The 12,994-nt window shown below is 42.7% G+C and overlaps 1 protein-coding gene across 1 annotated transcript; it reads right to left on the reverse strand.

Moving 5' to 3' along the window:
* Window positions 1-1,865: 1,865 nt before the first annotated feature.
* Window positions 1,866-12,625, reverse strand: LOC119896340 (transmembrane protein 245-like; the record flags this gene model as incomplete). The annotated part of the gene is given in 15 exon segments (XM_038709779.1): window positions 1,866-3,249; window positions 3,339-3,533; window positions 4,718-4,892; window positions 4,999-5,099; window positions 5,213-5,358; window positions 6,156-6,278; window positions 6,636-6,764; window positions 6,854-6,952; window positions 7,058-7,148; window positions 7,230-7,312; window positions 7,403-7,507; window positions 10,647-10,816; window positions 10,902-11,105; window positions 11,353-11,460; window positions 12,530-12,625. Coding segments are annotated over 15 exon segments (1,874 nt in total), but the record flags the coding sequence as incomplete, so codon positions are not given.
* Between the last annotated feature and the right edge of the window lie 369 nt (window positions 12,626-12,994).

Raw genomic sequence — 12,994 nt, forward strand, 5'->3', positions numbered from 1 at the left:
CAAGTTTGGAGTACTTCCACACAAATTTAACAATTTGCATTTGGATATTAATTATATGGTTATCATCCTGTGGTGGTTGATTAGTTTGCTTTAATTGAAAAGTGTCTGGCTTTACCAGCAACCGTACTGTAGCTTTCTGTGGATTTGATTTATTCTGTCCATCTGTCCAGAGCCTCGCTGACACATTGACAATCTGTAAAGCCTTCACAGAACAGATGACACTGTCTGACTCAGCTCACACAAACACAGAAGGAAGGTTTATCGTTTATTTTTCCAGGGAAAGTTTTTAAATGCATGTTTTTTTCCCTCTCAATCTGTAGTCTGTAAAATGCCCAGTATGGCTCAGTCCTCCACTGCAGGCCAGTAAGCCATTTCTGAAGGAGTTACTAGTTTAAGGGAAATTTCACACATTACCATCAGTTTATTTTTTCTTCTTACTTTTAAACACTGCTGGGAAAAAGTTAAACTGGTAACAGAACCAAACATCCGCTGAGTCATGATAATTGGCTCTTATGCTAATTTCACACAGAACAATATCCTGCTCTGTGGTGAGAATCTTATGCACACGTTAAGAAGGCCACGCAAATATATTAGCAGTTTAGCAGCACGTAAAATGTTTTCTTATCAGTAAAGATTCAAATCCTCAGACAAGCCTGTTTGATGTTTGCATGGACTGACAGGGAAAATGTCCAAAGTAAGTATTTTTCTTGAAACAAATAATAAAACCCTCTTCAGCTGAGTACTGAGTAATAATTAATTGATCTACAGAAAATCCATCCACATTTGATAACATTTTACAGTACTACATTAAAAACAAAAATGCCAAACATTTGCCTGTTTGAGCTTCTCACGTTTGGATTTGCCACTTTTACTTGTTTTATACCATTGCAGTGGTCGAAAGTAACTAAGTACAAGTACTGTACTTGTATACGTATACAAATAAAGGTTAAATAAAAAAAAGAAAAAAGTAAACTACAAGTACCTCTATACAATTTAGAGGTACTTGTAGTTTACTTTTTTAATTTTTTATTTAACCTTTATTTAACCAGGGGGAAAAAACCCATTGAGATAAAATCTCTTTTTCAAGGGCGCCCTAGGCAAGAAAGGGAGCAGGACAGCAAATCTAACAGTACAAACATAAATTAACAGTACAAGATTCAATTAAAACATTTACCCTTTTAGCTACAAAAGCAACAGACGCAATCCACTATCTAACACTATCCACTACAGTATTTCCATTTGCTACTTTATTTGTACTCCACTGCATTTCAGTGGAAATTGTTTTCTCTTACTTCATTACTTTTACATAGCTTAAGTTAGTAGTTACTTTACAGATTAAGATTGTACATCCAAAAAATATAATCAACTCATAAAATATGCTCCTGGACTTAAATTTTACTTTGTTGTAGTACTGGGTGGCACGGTGGTGCAGTGATTAGCACTGTCAAACCCCGGGTTGTCTTTGGCTTCTTCCCACCATCCAAAGACATGCAGGCTAGGTTAATGGGTGACCCTTAATTGTCCTTAGGTGTGGATGTGAGCGTGAGTGGTCAGTCAATTGCAGGGCCACAAATAGACAACAACCACTCACACCCACGGACAATTTTGGAGATACCAAATAACCTAGTCTGCATGTCTGCGGATGGTGGGAGGAAGCTGGAGCACCTGGAGAGAACCCACGTGGACACAGGGAGAACATCACTTCTTGGAAAGTGTAATAAGCGTTGTCAACTACTTTAAGTTTTATAGACCAAACATTTGATAAATGAATTGAAAAAGAGTCATCAGATTAACCTATGATGAAAATTAGCATTAATTACAGCCCTAATTCAGTCAAAAAGCAAACAAATGAGGCACAAAGCCACTGCAGTGTAAATTATAATGTTTATTGTGTCAGTGCATATCCAGTAATTTTGTTAACAGTGAAATCATATAACCGCACACTTGTTCCAACCCAGAACACGTCACAGCACTTGTACCCTCACGCAGCTAACACAGTAGCCATGTATGAGCAACGTGTCACATTACATACATCTGTAAAGCTCGTTTATTGAAGCTTCAAATGACGTTAACTACTTGACACTCTCTGTTCAGGACAGTGCTCCAACTGTAGTTAAAATAAGGAGTGGATGAGGTGAGTTGACAGTCACAGTCTTACAAAAGTACTCAAAACTTGTCAATATCAATTGTGAGTGTAAATGTGCTTCAATACTGACAGATCAGCTATGTGTGTGTTAAAGATGAAAAGCCTGGTTGCATGTGCACTCACAATGTGTTAAAAAAAATTAAGTTAAGCTTGAAATAAATAAAAACAGATTACCTCAGTAATCATCTATTCTCTGATCCCTCTGGATACAGACCAAACTCCGTGAAAGCAGAACGTCTAATCTGATCTACTAAAGTAGTCGTCATAAGTCTAAACCAGAGACATTTGCTATGGTTCAACCATACAGGTACTAACAAAGTGAAACAGTGGTAACAAAGCCTGGTCCAGGAAGAGCAGGAGTCTGAGTCTTTGTTAAAGCAGAGATCTATTGTCGCAAACTCGCAGCTACTATCACTGAAATGTGAAAGACACATGAAGTTGAGTGACAAAGTCATTGACTCCTTCTCTTGAGCCAGGCATGATGATTTTCTATGGCAAGAAGTGTTCATCTTTACATAAACCGGCCTTCACTACAAACTCTATTCTAAACTCCACAAGGAGAGAGGTAGGGCGTACAAGCGCTGCACAACCTCATGTGCAGGGCGGAAATCAGGAGCTTTGTAGATAAAATATATCATCATACAATTCACCACAAACAGCAGGATCATTTTAGGCATTTTTTTTAAACACTACAAAATCAATTTAGGCACTGAGTTCTGAGAGATGATGTGATTAGCATCATCGTTTCTGTCATTCATTATCGTAAAGCCCAACGTCAATGGACCAGGTTTGGGATCAGGGTCAACGCTGGCATCTGTAATTTTTTAGTCTTGAATGAGAGAAGATGGTGCCACATTGAACAGAGAAGCAACTCTGGTAAGCGGACGGCATCATGGGTGACCAGCTGTGATGCCGCCATCTCTTCTCAGTCGGGGGCCGACTCCTGCAGAGCTGGGCGGCGTAGGGAGGAGCTTCAGGGAAGGGGAGCTCTTCCCCTAAGGAATCAGCCAATAGGAAGCCAGGTGACGTTCCACAGGGACACACCCTCTCGCTCTCACTCACTTGTCCTCTTCAGGACAGAGGGGGTGGAGTCCGTGAAGGTCCTGAGAGCAACAAACGAGATGACAATGACGGTACGAATGCTTGTTGTTGATCATCAGCTCTCTGAATGTGTTTCAGATCGGACCGTTACCTGATGGGGTGGAGAGGCCAGCTGGACTGCACCGGTGTTGGCACTGCAGAGCTGGGGCTCATCAGCATGGCACTGTAGATGTTGGCTGCAACTACCAGGATGCAGAGGAGGATGGGCCCGATGATGGCGCCTTCCAGACCCAGATAGTACGCTCCGCCTGCCACTGCCAGACCTGTCAGATACGGGTGTCCACCCCTGAGACACCAAGACAAGAAGACATATAGTATCAGCACAAAGAAATACTTTATTTCCTAATTTAAATGTATTGAAACATGGAATTTCTCTTTATATCTCTGTTCTTGCATATACATAATATAAATCATGAAGTATATAGTAGGGCTGTCCCTGACTAAGGATTTACATAGACGAATCAGAATCGTCAAGTCCTGCCTATAGTCGTCTGATAGTCGAATCATGCGCGTTTTTGTGTATGGCGATTGCGAGCCGAAGCTAAACTGAGGTTTATTGTTGACAATTTTTTCCTCTCTCTCTCTCTCTCTCTCTCTCTCTCTCTCTCGCCTGCCATTCACCGGTCTTGTGCAGAGTTTTGCGTGTATGCCGTGCTGCCAACATCTGCCATCACATCGCGGTTTCTCATGGGTCTAGTTCAAGTAGCAGGCTGTTTAAAAATGATAAAATATTCTTAGTGTGGTATTGGGAGAAAACTGGTAGTTCTATGTAAAATCAGACGCTGAGCACCCCCATATCGCCAAAATGGCATGATCCTTGTTTCACTGCATAGCTTCGAGATTGACAGTCGAATTAACCTCCACCCATCGAAGCATCGAATCTTTGACTATTCAGGGTCAGCCCTATTGTAAAGTTTAAATTACTCAAAGTACCCCAAACCTTTTTAGACCTCCATCACATTGAAAAAAAATCAACAATTTAGATTGCTGACATTAATACATAGCTTTATGGCAGCTCTCAGTTCTTGGATTTTAGAAAGTGCATGCACCATCACAGAGAGGTTTTAAATGGGTCCCTGACTGCAAACAATAACTGTGATTTATAAATGCAACTAGCCAGTCTTTATCATGGATTTTAACAATGGATGGAACACAAGCCAGAGCTACATGAAACACTATTCCAAAAGGAAAGAGACTTCGATACATGGCTGGGCTGCCAGTACCAGCTGAGACTATCTGGCGCTGGTGTTGTTGTCCATCTCAAACAGCTGATGGTTTATAAAACAGACCGAGGCAAATGGACACACTGTTTAGACTTCACCAACAGAACGGTTTCCTTTCAAAGCCATATTCGGGTGCAAGCCAGGCGGTCGGTCTGTTGAATTTTGTTAGTTAAATGTGTCAGTGCTACGAGGAGAAGCTCAAGTAACAAACAAACAGGCTGGTAACAACAGTCTCATGCATACATACCCTGATATGTCAGAGTAGATAGCCGTATCTACAAAATACGTTGGAAGCAGATGGCAGATCAGCAGCAGCACGGCCTTGACGCCTTCGCCCTGCGCCAACCACAGATCGCACACTGCCGGCACCGCTGCCCAGTAGGTCCCCAGGAACGGCACCGCACCCAGGATGGCGGCCAGGGCTTCAGGCCAGGAGAGAGGGATTCACAGAGTGAGCAAATACTGACTGTGGCTTCCCAGGTGCAAGTATAGTGACGGCACGAGCTGCTGTGAGCGCCGCTGACTCACCTGAAGGAATGAACACAATGTTGATGCCAAAGATGGTGTGAGTCAGCCAAGTGTAGAGGCCATAGAAGCCGGCCATTTTCAGAGAGGCGTCAAACACTCCTCTTCAAAACAAACAAACATACACACACGGTCAAAAGTAATCTCCATGAGCTACATGTTTAGATTGTTTAAATGTCATTGCACACTCAGGATGAGTTTTTGTGTGCGCGACTACCTGATGGCCTCTTCTACAGACTGGCCTATGATATTTGAGGACGGTCCCGGCTGGGAGAGGGGGGTCAGGCTGATCACCCATTTGACAGGTTTGTAGTATTCACCACTGGAGCTCAGCAGGTAGAAGAGAGTGGTCAGGAAAATCACCTGCACATAAACAGAAAACAACACAAATATGATAAACACACAATAAATCAAGATTATTCTGCCTGTACCTAAGCTAGGAAAAACACATCACGGAACAGAGTCTTCTTGTACATGTGAACTAACTATACTATAAAAAGGCAGGGCAACCGAACATTCATTCATTTAAATATCAATCTACTGTACAACTAACTAAATAATGAATTGAAAGAAAATTAAAACAAGTAAAATCAGCAAAGGCTCTCCTATAAAAGTATGTTTTAAGAAGGGACTTAAAGGAGTTCACTGACACAGCCGGCCTGATTTCTCTCCCTAACAGACAAATTGCTGTCAAACCAGACGCCAACATTCCTTACAACAGGCTTGAAATGATCCACGAGGGAACCAGAAGAGGGCAGAATTTGTTTTGCCATGTGCTAAGAACCAATAACAAGGATCTCTGTTTTGTCAGAGTTCAGCTGGAGGACATTAAAAAACTAGGGTTATGTTGATAGACAGAAATAAGTAATAAGTAATGTGTTCTTGCATCCTTAACCATTTTATTATGGTTTAATAATAATTCCTTCATAATATTGTAGTGTACTTGGAGACTGGACTTTTTCCATCTGTGCTCCACTCACCTAGATTCTCTTTTACAGCTGGGAATATTGTCATTTATCCAGGGCTGCTTTCTTGCTGGGGACTAAGACCTAACCTTAAGTGATGCAAATGAGGGAGAGCAAGGCGATTCCTCATAATGTCAGAAAACCAAACCAAAAACACCCTGTGTCATTTTGTGCTAAAGGGTTGATCTTTCATACCAGACTCAGTGCAAAGTTGAGCAGGGCGGTGCCGCTGTGGAACAAGACAGTGAAAAGAGTAGTTGTGGTGGAGATGAGGAGGCCAACATTTCGACTCATTACCACCCAAAGAGACTCCAGGATCTACAAAACAGTAAAGCAACAGTAAACATGTCATCCACAGGAACACTGTCCACCCCTTTGAGACACAGAATTGTAAATATGTCAACAATTTACTGCCTCCAGTTGTTGTAACGCCCATTGTGGTCAAATCAGGGCAGTGCTGACATGTAGCATTCCTGCACGTTTTATCGAAATCCATTCACTCATTCTTAGAAATATCAAGACAAACAAATGATGTAGCACTGCCTGGGCTTCAGACAAACTTTTTTAGTATCTGTAATATTACATGCAATGATGGACTGACACATCTATCCAAGCAAAATACATGCAAATCCTCTGCCTCATACAGAAGAGAGCGTTAAACACACCCATACTTACAGACAGCAGAGTCTCAATGTTTTCCTGCAGAAAGGAGGCAATGTCCTTCCAGTCCAGGATGTCGCCCAGCCAGCTGTTCTGTCTCGGAACCATCTTGTGACCACGTTGGCGTCCAGGGTGGGTCATGTTCTGAAAATGGACAATTTTCATGAGCAGGACATTTTAAGGGGACTAAATCAGTCCCCGACATCAAGGACTTAAATGGCCCTGACGTCTACCTTCACGAACCAGGAGTGGTACAGTCTGTCCCAAAGCTCCAAAACCTGTTTCTCAATCACAGCGGTGTGGTTCACTTTGTCACCTAACATCTTATGGAGCTGCACAAAAGAAGAAAGATTCAAAGCATTATAGGCTTCTCTGTTTGGCAAGACTCATATTTTAATATCAATAAAAAAAAATATAGAGGAAATAATTATTCTTACCTTTTGTGTTATCCATTCTCTACCATGTTGATAAACATTAGTAGCAGCTGAATTCAGAGCCTTCTGCACCACACGAGCCTCTGGAAGCCAACTAGAGGACAAAGAGTGCAGCAGATGAGATACTGTAAACTCCAAAAGAGAAAGACATAAAAAATAGGGTACACTGTCATACTTGGCCCATTCTGGATGGTTAGACACAGTCTCGTTGATGAGGTTACTGGTCACCTCGATGATGTGAGCACTTTCATGATGGACCTAGACAGATAATAGTTACTGTGTCACCCAAGAGAGTGCCAGGGCCTCTGAAATGCAGCGAAGTGATTCAAAAAGGAACAAAAGCAGTACCATAGCGGTGAGCAGGAGACCCATGAGCAGCGTCCCTGTGACCAGGAGGAAGATGATGAAGATGCTGATGATTTTATCAAGCGATCGCTCCAGCCACACGACCATCTACGTACATGTAGAGAGAGGAGGTGGACGGAAAGACAGGAAGAAATAGAAGAAAAGGGTGTGGGGGGGGTGAAAGATACAAAGTCAGTCCAATTCTGAAGAGGTTGAAAACATACAGTGATCAGACACATGGAGAAACCTGTGTCCTTCCTCTGTGAAGAAGCCGTTTTGGATCTAAAAGCTGTCCCCTTTGGGCCCTGAGGACAGTAAGGTAGTCAACTGGGCGAACCAACAGCCAGGATATCTGCACACATGCATGCACACATCCTTGCACTTTAACATGTAGACATGCAAGTGAAAACCTGTGTGTGTTTGAATGCATGCCTCTTCTGTCCGGCATATTTTGTTTTTGCGAGCCTGTCCAGTCTTTTTAATAAAAGTTAATTCTGTTGAAATGCGCTGCAATTCTTAACTCAGGTTTCTCAATGCTCCAAAACTGCATCAACAGCCAACTTATAACAGCTTTAGTCTCCAGTTGTATGTGTGATATATTAATGTCACAAAAGCCATGTGTTACTGGAGTCAGCGACAAGTTACAGTGAGAGGCTCTGCTACAGTGGACGTCTGTCTCCCACAAGGAGCCCACGGTATGTTGTTATATTGATGGTGAAATGATATGGCAGTGAAGTTCCCACTGCCTTTGAGCTACACAATGTGATACAGCCCTTGATACTCTCTGTTAATGTTGAACTTTTTTCTTACCACCTATTAGAATGTAGCTTTACAAAAAAATGGAAACACCACATCAGCAAGGACTTTCATAACCAGTTTGTTGAGTATAAATTAGCAGTAAGCATTTGCTTTAGAATAAGTCCAGAGATCAACAGTTACTACAACACAAGATCACTAATGAAGCTTCAAACTACAGTCAGTGCATTTCTTTTTTTATGTGGGGGAAAGGTTTTTAAGGGAAAAACATCATGAGTATGTACATATTTAAAATAACAAGACATCTATTCAGAAATCTCAGGATTGCACCCAACGCCTCTGAAATTTTATCTAAAGGAATCCAGTGAACACCTTCGACACCCCCCTGCTGCTAGCCGTTTAAACACTGTGGTGGATCTGTTCCAGCAGCAATACTTTAAGAGTCAGTAGGTCTAATACCAACAAGAATTGCTATCAGGGCTTTTTATGTCACCATATAAGACTGGTTTCATGTCCAGGGCCAGGGTTCAAGATTAGGGCTGAACAATTTTGAAAAAATATCTAATTGCGCTAATTATTTTGACTAATATTGCTTTTAGTAAGGATCTGTACAAAACAAAGATGTTTTCTTTGCCTTTAACTAATACCCCCCACACCCCCCCGATTTAAATTGCAGTAGACCAAAACATCTCTCAATTCGCTGTCTGTAGCACTCAGCCCCCCTAAGCTCATCTGTACCTACTGAAGATGTAAATCTTTAAAAAGCAGCTCAAAATTTAGTTTCCTTTTTTTTTTATAAAAAAACAGGCTAATTTCCTCAAACAGCTAGACACTGTACACTTTTAGCTAATATTACCCAAACAGGAGCAAATTGTGTATTTAGGGAGGAGAAAAGAGAAAGAAAGCTCTTCTAAGGGTAAAAGTTGGCCCAGGTTTTTTATTTAGTGCTTCGTACTGATAAACTGTTAGGTATTTCCATTGTTTTGTCCATCCCCAGCCCCACTCCCACCCATAAACGCTCCTGAAGCATAACCACATCTCTCCAGGGGTTCTCTCGGCAGTTAACCATCAGGCATCGGCCCGCATATATTCAGAAATGGCCCTCTCCTCCCACTCCACTCTGCTCCGTCTATCTATCTATCTATCTTCTCCATGCAGCTCATACACTCTCAAGCCAAACCTGTCGGTTAGACCATAGCAGGGAAGGTACGGACGGGGATGAGGGGGGCCTAGAGAGTCCCGCCTCCCCGGCCGCAGCTTCCAGGCAAAATAAAACCAGGAAGCAGGAAAGCAGCGAGAGGACAGACACATATACAGGATGAGAGGGTGATGACAGTGGATGGGTAAAGCGCCAGTCCAAGCGACCATAAGGTGTGCTCACGCTTTCTCACACACACACATATATATATATATACACAGGTTATTTATTTCTGTTTTTCTTTCTCGCTTCCTCTCATACACACTCAAGTCTCTCAGCACTCTGCTCCTCCAAGTCATTACCTGCTTGTTAAGCCAATGCCAGAGCTTGGGGAGGAGACAAAGAGACATTGGGAAGATTATTATTGGAAAGATCTGTGCAGCAGTCATCACATGTACCCGTGCGACAAGAACACAACCTCTCTGGGTACACACAGAGGAAGTGGAGCGTGGCAGGCAGGATTTAACTACAGGCTGTATGGGCTGTGGGCTGGCTATACAGTGGGATGCAAATCATTGTGATTACAAACACATGACATAACTGCATCCTAAAAAACATCAGGACAAGGACATCTTTTAGTTCTGTGTCAGCACCTCTGTTTTCTCTGGGTGAGCTGGGTGATAATCCTCCATGTGATCATTACTACGCATCACCTTTCACATTACACATCATACTTTAATACATATTTAATATGAAAAATATTGATTAGTGCAGCTTCAATGTTTGTTTTGACTAAATTCAAGAATAAATTGGTATCTGAAAAATAAGCACAAGAGTATAAAGTGCAATTGCTATTAAAGGAGATTACATATACAAGATTTCCTTCCGAACAGCTGCAACAGAAAAACCATCATCAGGACAAATGATAAAGAAAGGCTCCCACATCAATCACAGAAGTCTATCTGAAACTTGTCTGTCAAGATAACGTCCTGGTTGCAAGCTTCAAACAATGGGAGGAATCCCGTCTCAGTGAACCGCTTAATACCCCTACACACACTTTCAGAGTTGTTACACATTGTCTTCATTACTACTACTTCAACAATTACAGAATATTTTGTCCTCCAATCTTTATACTGCAGCTTCCCAGTTGGCCTGAACTTCAACATTTATTGGCCAGACAGTCCTCAATAGCCACTGAGGGCCTTTAATGTGGACACTTGTATATGAACATGACATGTACCAGTGTAACAGAAAATGTGTGTGTGCCTGGGTGAGGATGTGTGACATAAAAGATGGAGGAAATAAGGACAGCGACTGCGCCAGCAGCACCGAAAGATCGGCCAGAGACGTTACCTTGGTGTCGATACGCAGCAGGAACTGAGCCAGGCCTTTGATTGGTCCAGGCAGCAGGGCCTCCTCTCGCTCGCGTCCGAGCTTCTCCAGCACCGCCCACCATGAGGTGAGAGTCCGCTCTGCAAAGCTCTTCAGGCCAAAGTGGACCACCAGCTTCTTCAGCACCCACACTGAAGTATCAATGCATTAGCCTGAGAACAGCAGATCTGAGAAAGATGCATTTGAAAAGGGAGTGTGCATGCATTTGTGTGTTACCAGCCACAGGGATAGGAAGCAGCTGTAGGATCCAGAGGTTGAGCCACACCTGAACCAGAACGATGGCCCAGACCAGTAGAATAAAGTAGATATCGCTGGCTCTGTGCGAGCTTTTCTCTTTCTGGAACAGGCCACCTGGTAATGAACGAGAGCCACGGGGGAACCCAGGCGTGGAAGGAAGGGGGCCCGCGGACTGCACACCGTCTTGAAAGAGATGAGGACACAGATGAGGGCATGGAGGAAAAGAACAAAGCTATGAGGAAGGGCATTGGCTGGGTGTGCTAAGTGACAACCGCCATGGCTAAATGGTGAAGCCAAAGCAGAAGTGTCTTGGGCTGCAGTTCCTCTAATGGCTGCTAGAAGTGGCTACCTCCACGTTACATTACAACACACAAACTGTAACAAACTGCCTCTGACTGTAATACACAGAGTAGAAAGGGAGCTATCTCACCTGTAGTAGTGTTTTCACTGGGCTCAGTTTTCGGCTGAAGGTTGCTACAGGAGATTGCCATGTAAATAGTGTTAGCAGCGAATGACAACACCTGCCCTGACAGCTCTCCTGCGGAGGTGAAGAGAGACAAAAAACAACGGTAACACATAACAGCAGAGGTGGTGTTGAGCAAAAAGCAGCACTCTTCTGTGTGCGTTTTTCCCGCACAGTCTAATGGTCCGAACTGTGACAGGAATTCTTTTGAGCTGGTCTTGTTACTGATGAAGTAGGTTTCTGGAAACTTAGGATACACGGCAAGACGTAATGGAGCTCAGCCAAGGAGATCAAAACCAAATCTCAAGATCTATTCTGGGTCCACAATGTTTATCCCTTTACTATGGAGTCGATGACAACATCATTATTGGATCCTGAACTCTAATGCTCTAAGCCACATTTTAATTAGCAGGTCACATGCAATTATCAGCCTTATCAAGGCAGCAGCGTCAGTCTAGCCAGCCACACAGACAGGCTGAATTAACTGTAGAGACAGAGTTTAACTTGCTTTGGAGAATCACAGGCTTTGATCTTTGACTTACTTTAGCTCTGCAAATGACACTAACGTGAGCTGGGAAAACCCTGTGTGATATTAGCCTTAAAGAAGGAGCATTCCTTCACACTACCTTTTTAAGGGACAAACCATCCACCTAAAGTCACTTATGTTCCAGGTAAAGCTGGAAATTATAATTTTAAAAAAGTATACAAATTATAATAAAGTCTATTACAGGAGACTCCACTGGTAAGCAATTCATCAAATTTTTTATAAGCTGCTTTGACCCTCTTGACATTTAAAGCAATAGTTACACATTTTGGAAAGTACAGGTATTCGCTTTACTGCTGCGAGTTAGATGAGAAGATTGATACCACTCAGTAAATATGAAGCTACAGCCAGCAGCTGATTAGCTTAGCTTTGCATAAAGACTGTAAACAGGGGGAAACAGCTAGCCTGGCTCTGTCCGACAGAGACAAAATCCACTTACCAGCACGAATTAACATGTTATATCTCTACTGTTGAATTCATACAAAAACGACTTACAAGCACTCTTTTTACCATGTTTATTAATGCCCAGTTGTTGGGGGGGGGGGGGTTAGAGGCTTTTAACTGTGGTAAATGTGAATGTGTGTGTCCATAAATTTTCACCTCTGCCAGGGACAGGTGGTTTCTCTTGAGAGCCCACGATGATGAGCGTGACCACAACCACAAATACGGGCACTCTCCACGAGCCGGTCAGAGACACTAGAAACAGAATCAGAAATAATTTCTTGTGGAGAAACATGTTGCTCTTAAACTGCTTAATCTTCTGTTGACAGTACTGGTTATTTCTCGGCAGAAATGTTGACCTCTGGTTAGGGATGGGTTTCAGAAACAGCCCAGTAGCCTATAGAGTAGAATCGAAATGTCTCCAGTCAAACTAGTACTTCAATCGATACTTTTTGTAACCAAAAATGACTATTTGTATGGTTTTGCTTGCAGCCAAACACGCAAGCAACACACTGAAAGAAAGAGAAGAGCACGCATTTTTTTCCTTAAGTACCTGCACCATAAACTGTATAAAAAAAGGCCTGCACGCGCCGAGTCCAAAATCACCTTCAGCTGCGGTCTCGG

Source organism: Micropterus salmoides, unplaced genomic scaffold, assembly GCF_014851395.1.
Source record: "Micropterus salmoides isolate LMB-PRFRI ecotype aquatic unplaced genomic scaffold, ASM1485139v1 Ms_hic_scaffold_940, whole genome shotgun sequence".
Classification (NCBI taxonomy): Eukaryota; Metazoa; Chordata; class Actinopteri; order Centrarchiformes; family Centrarchidae; genus Micropterus; species Micropterus salmoides.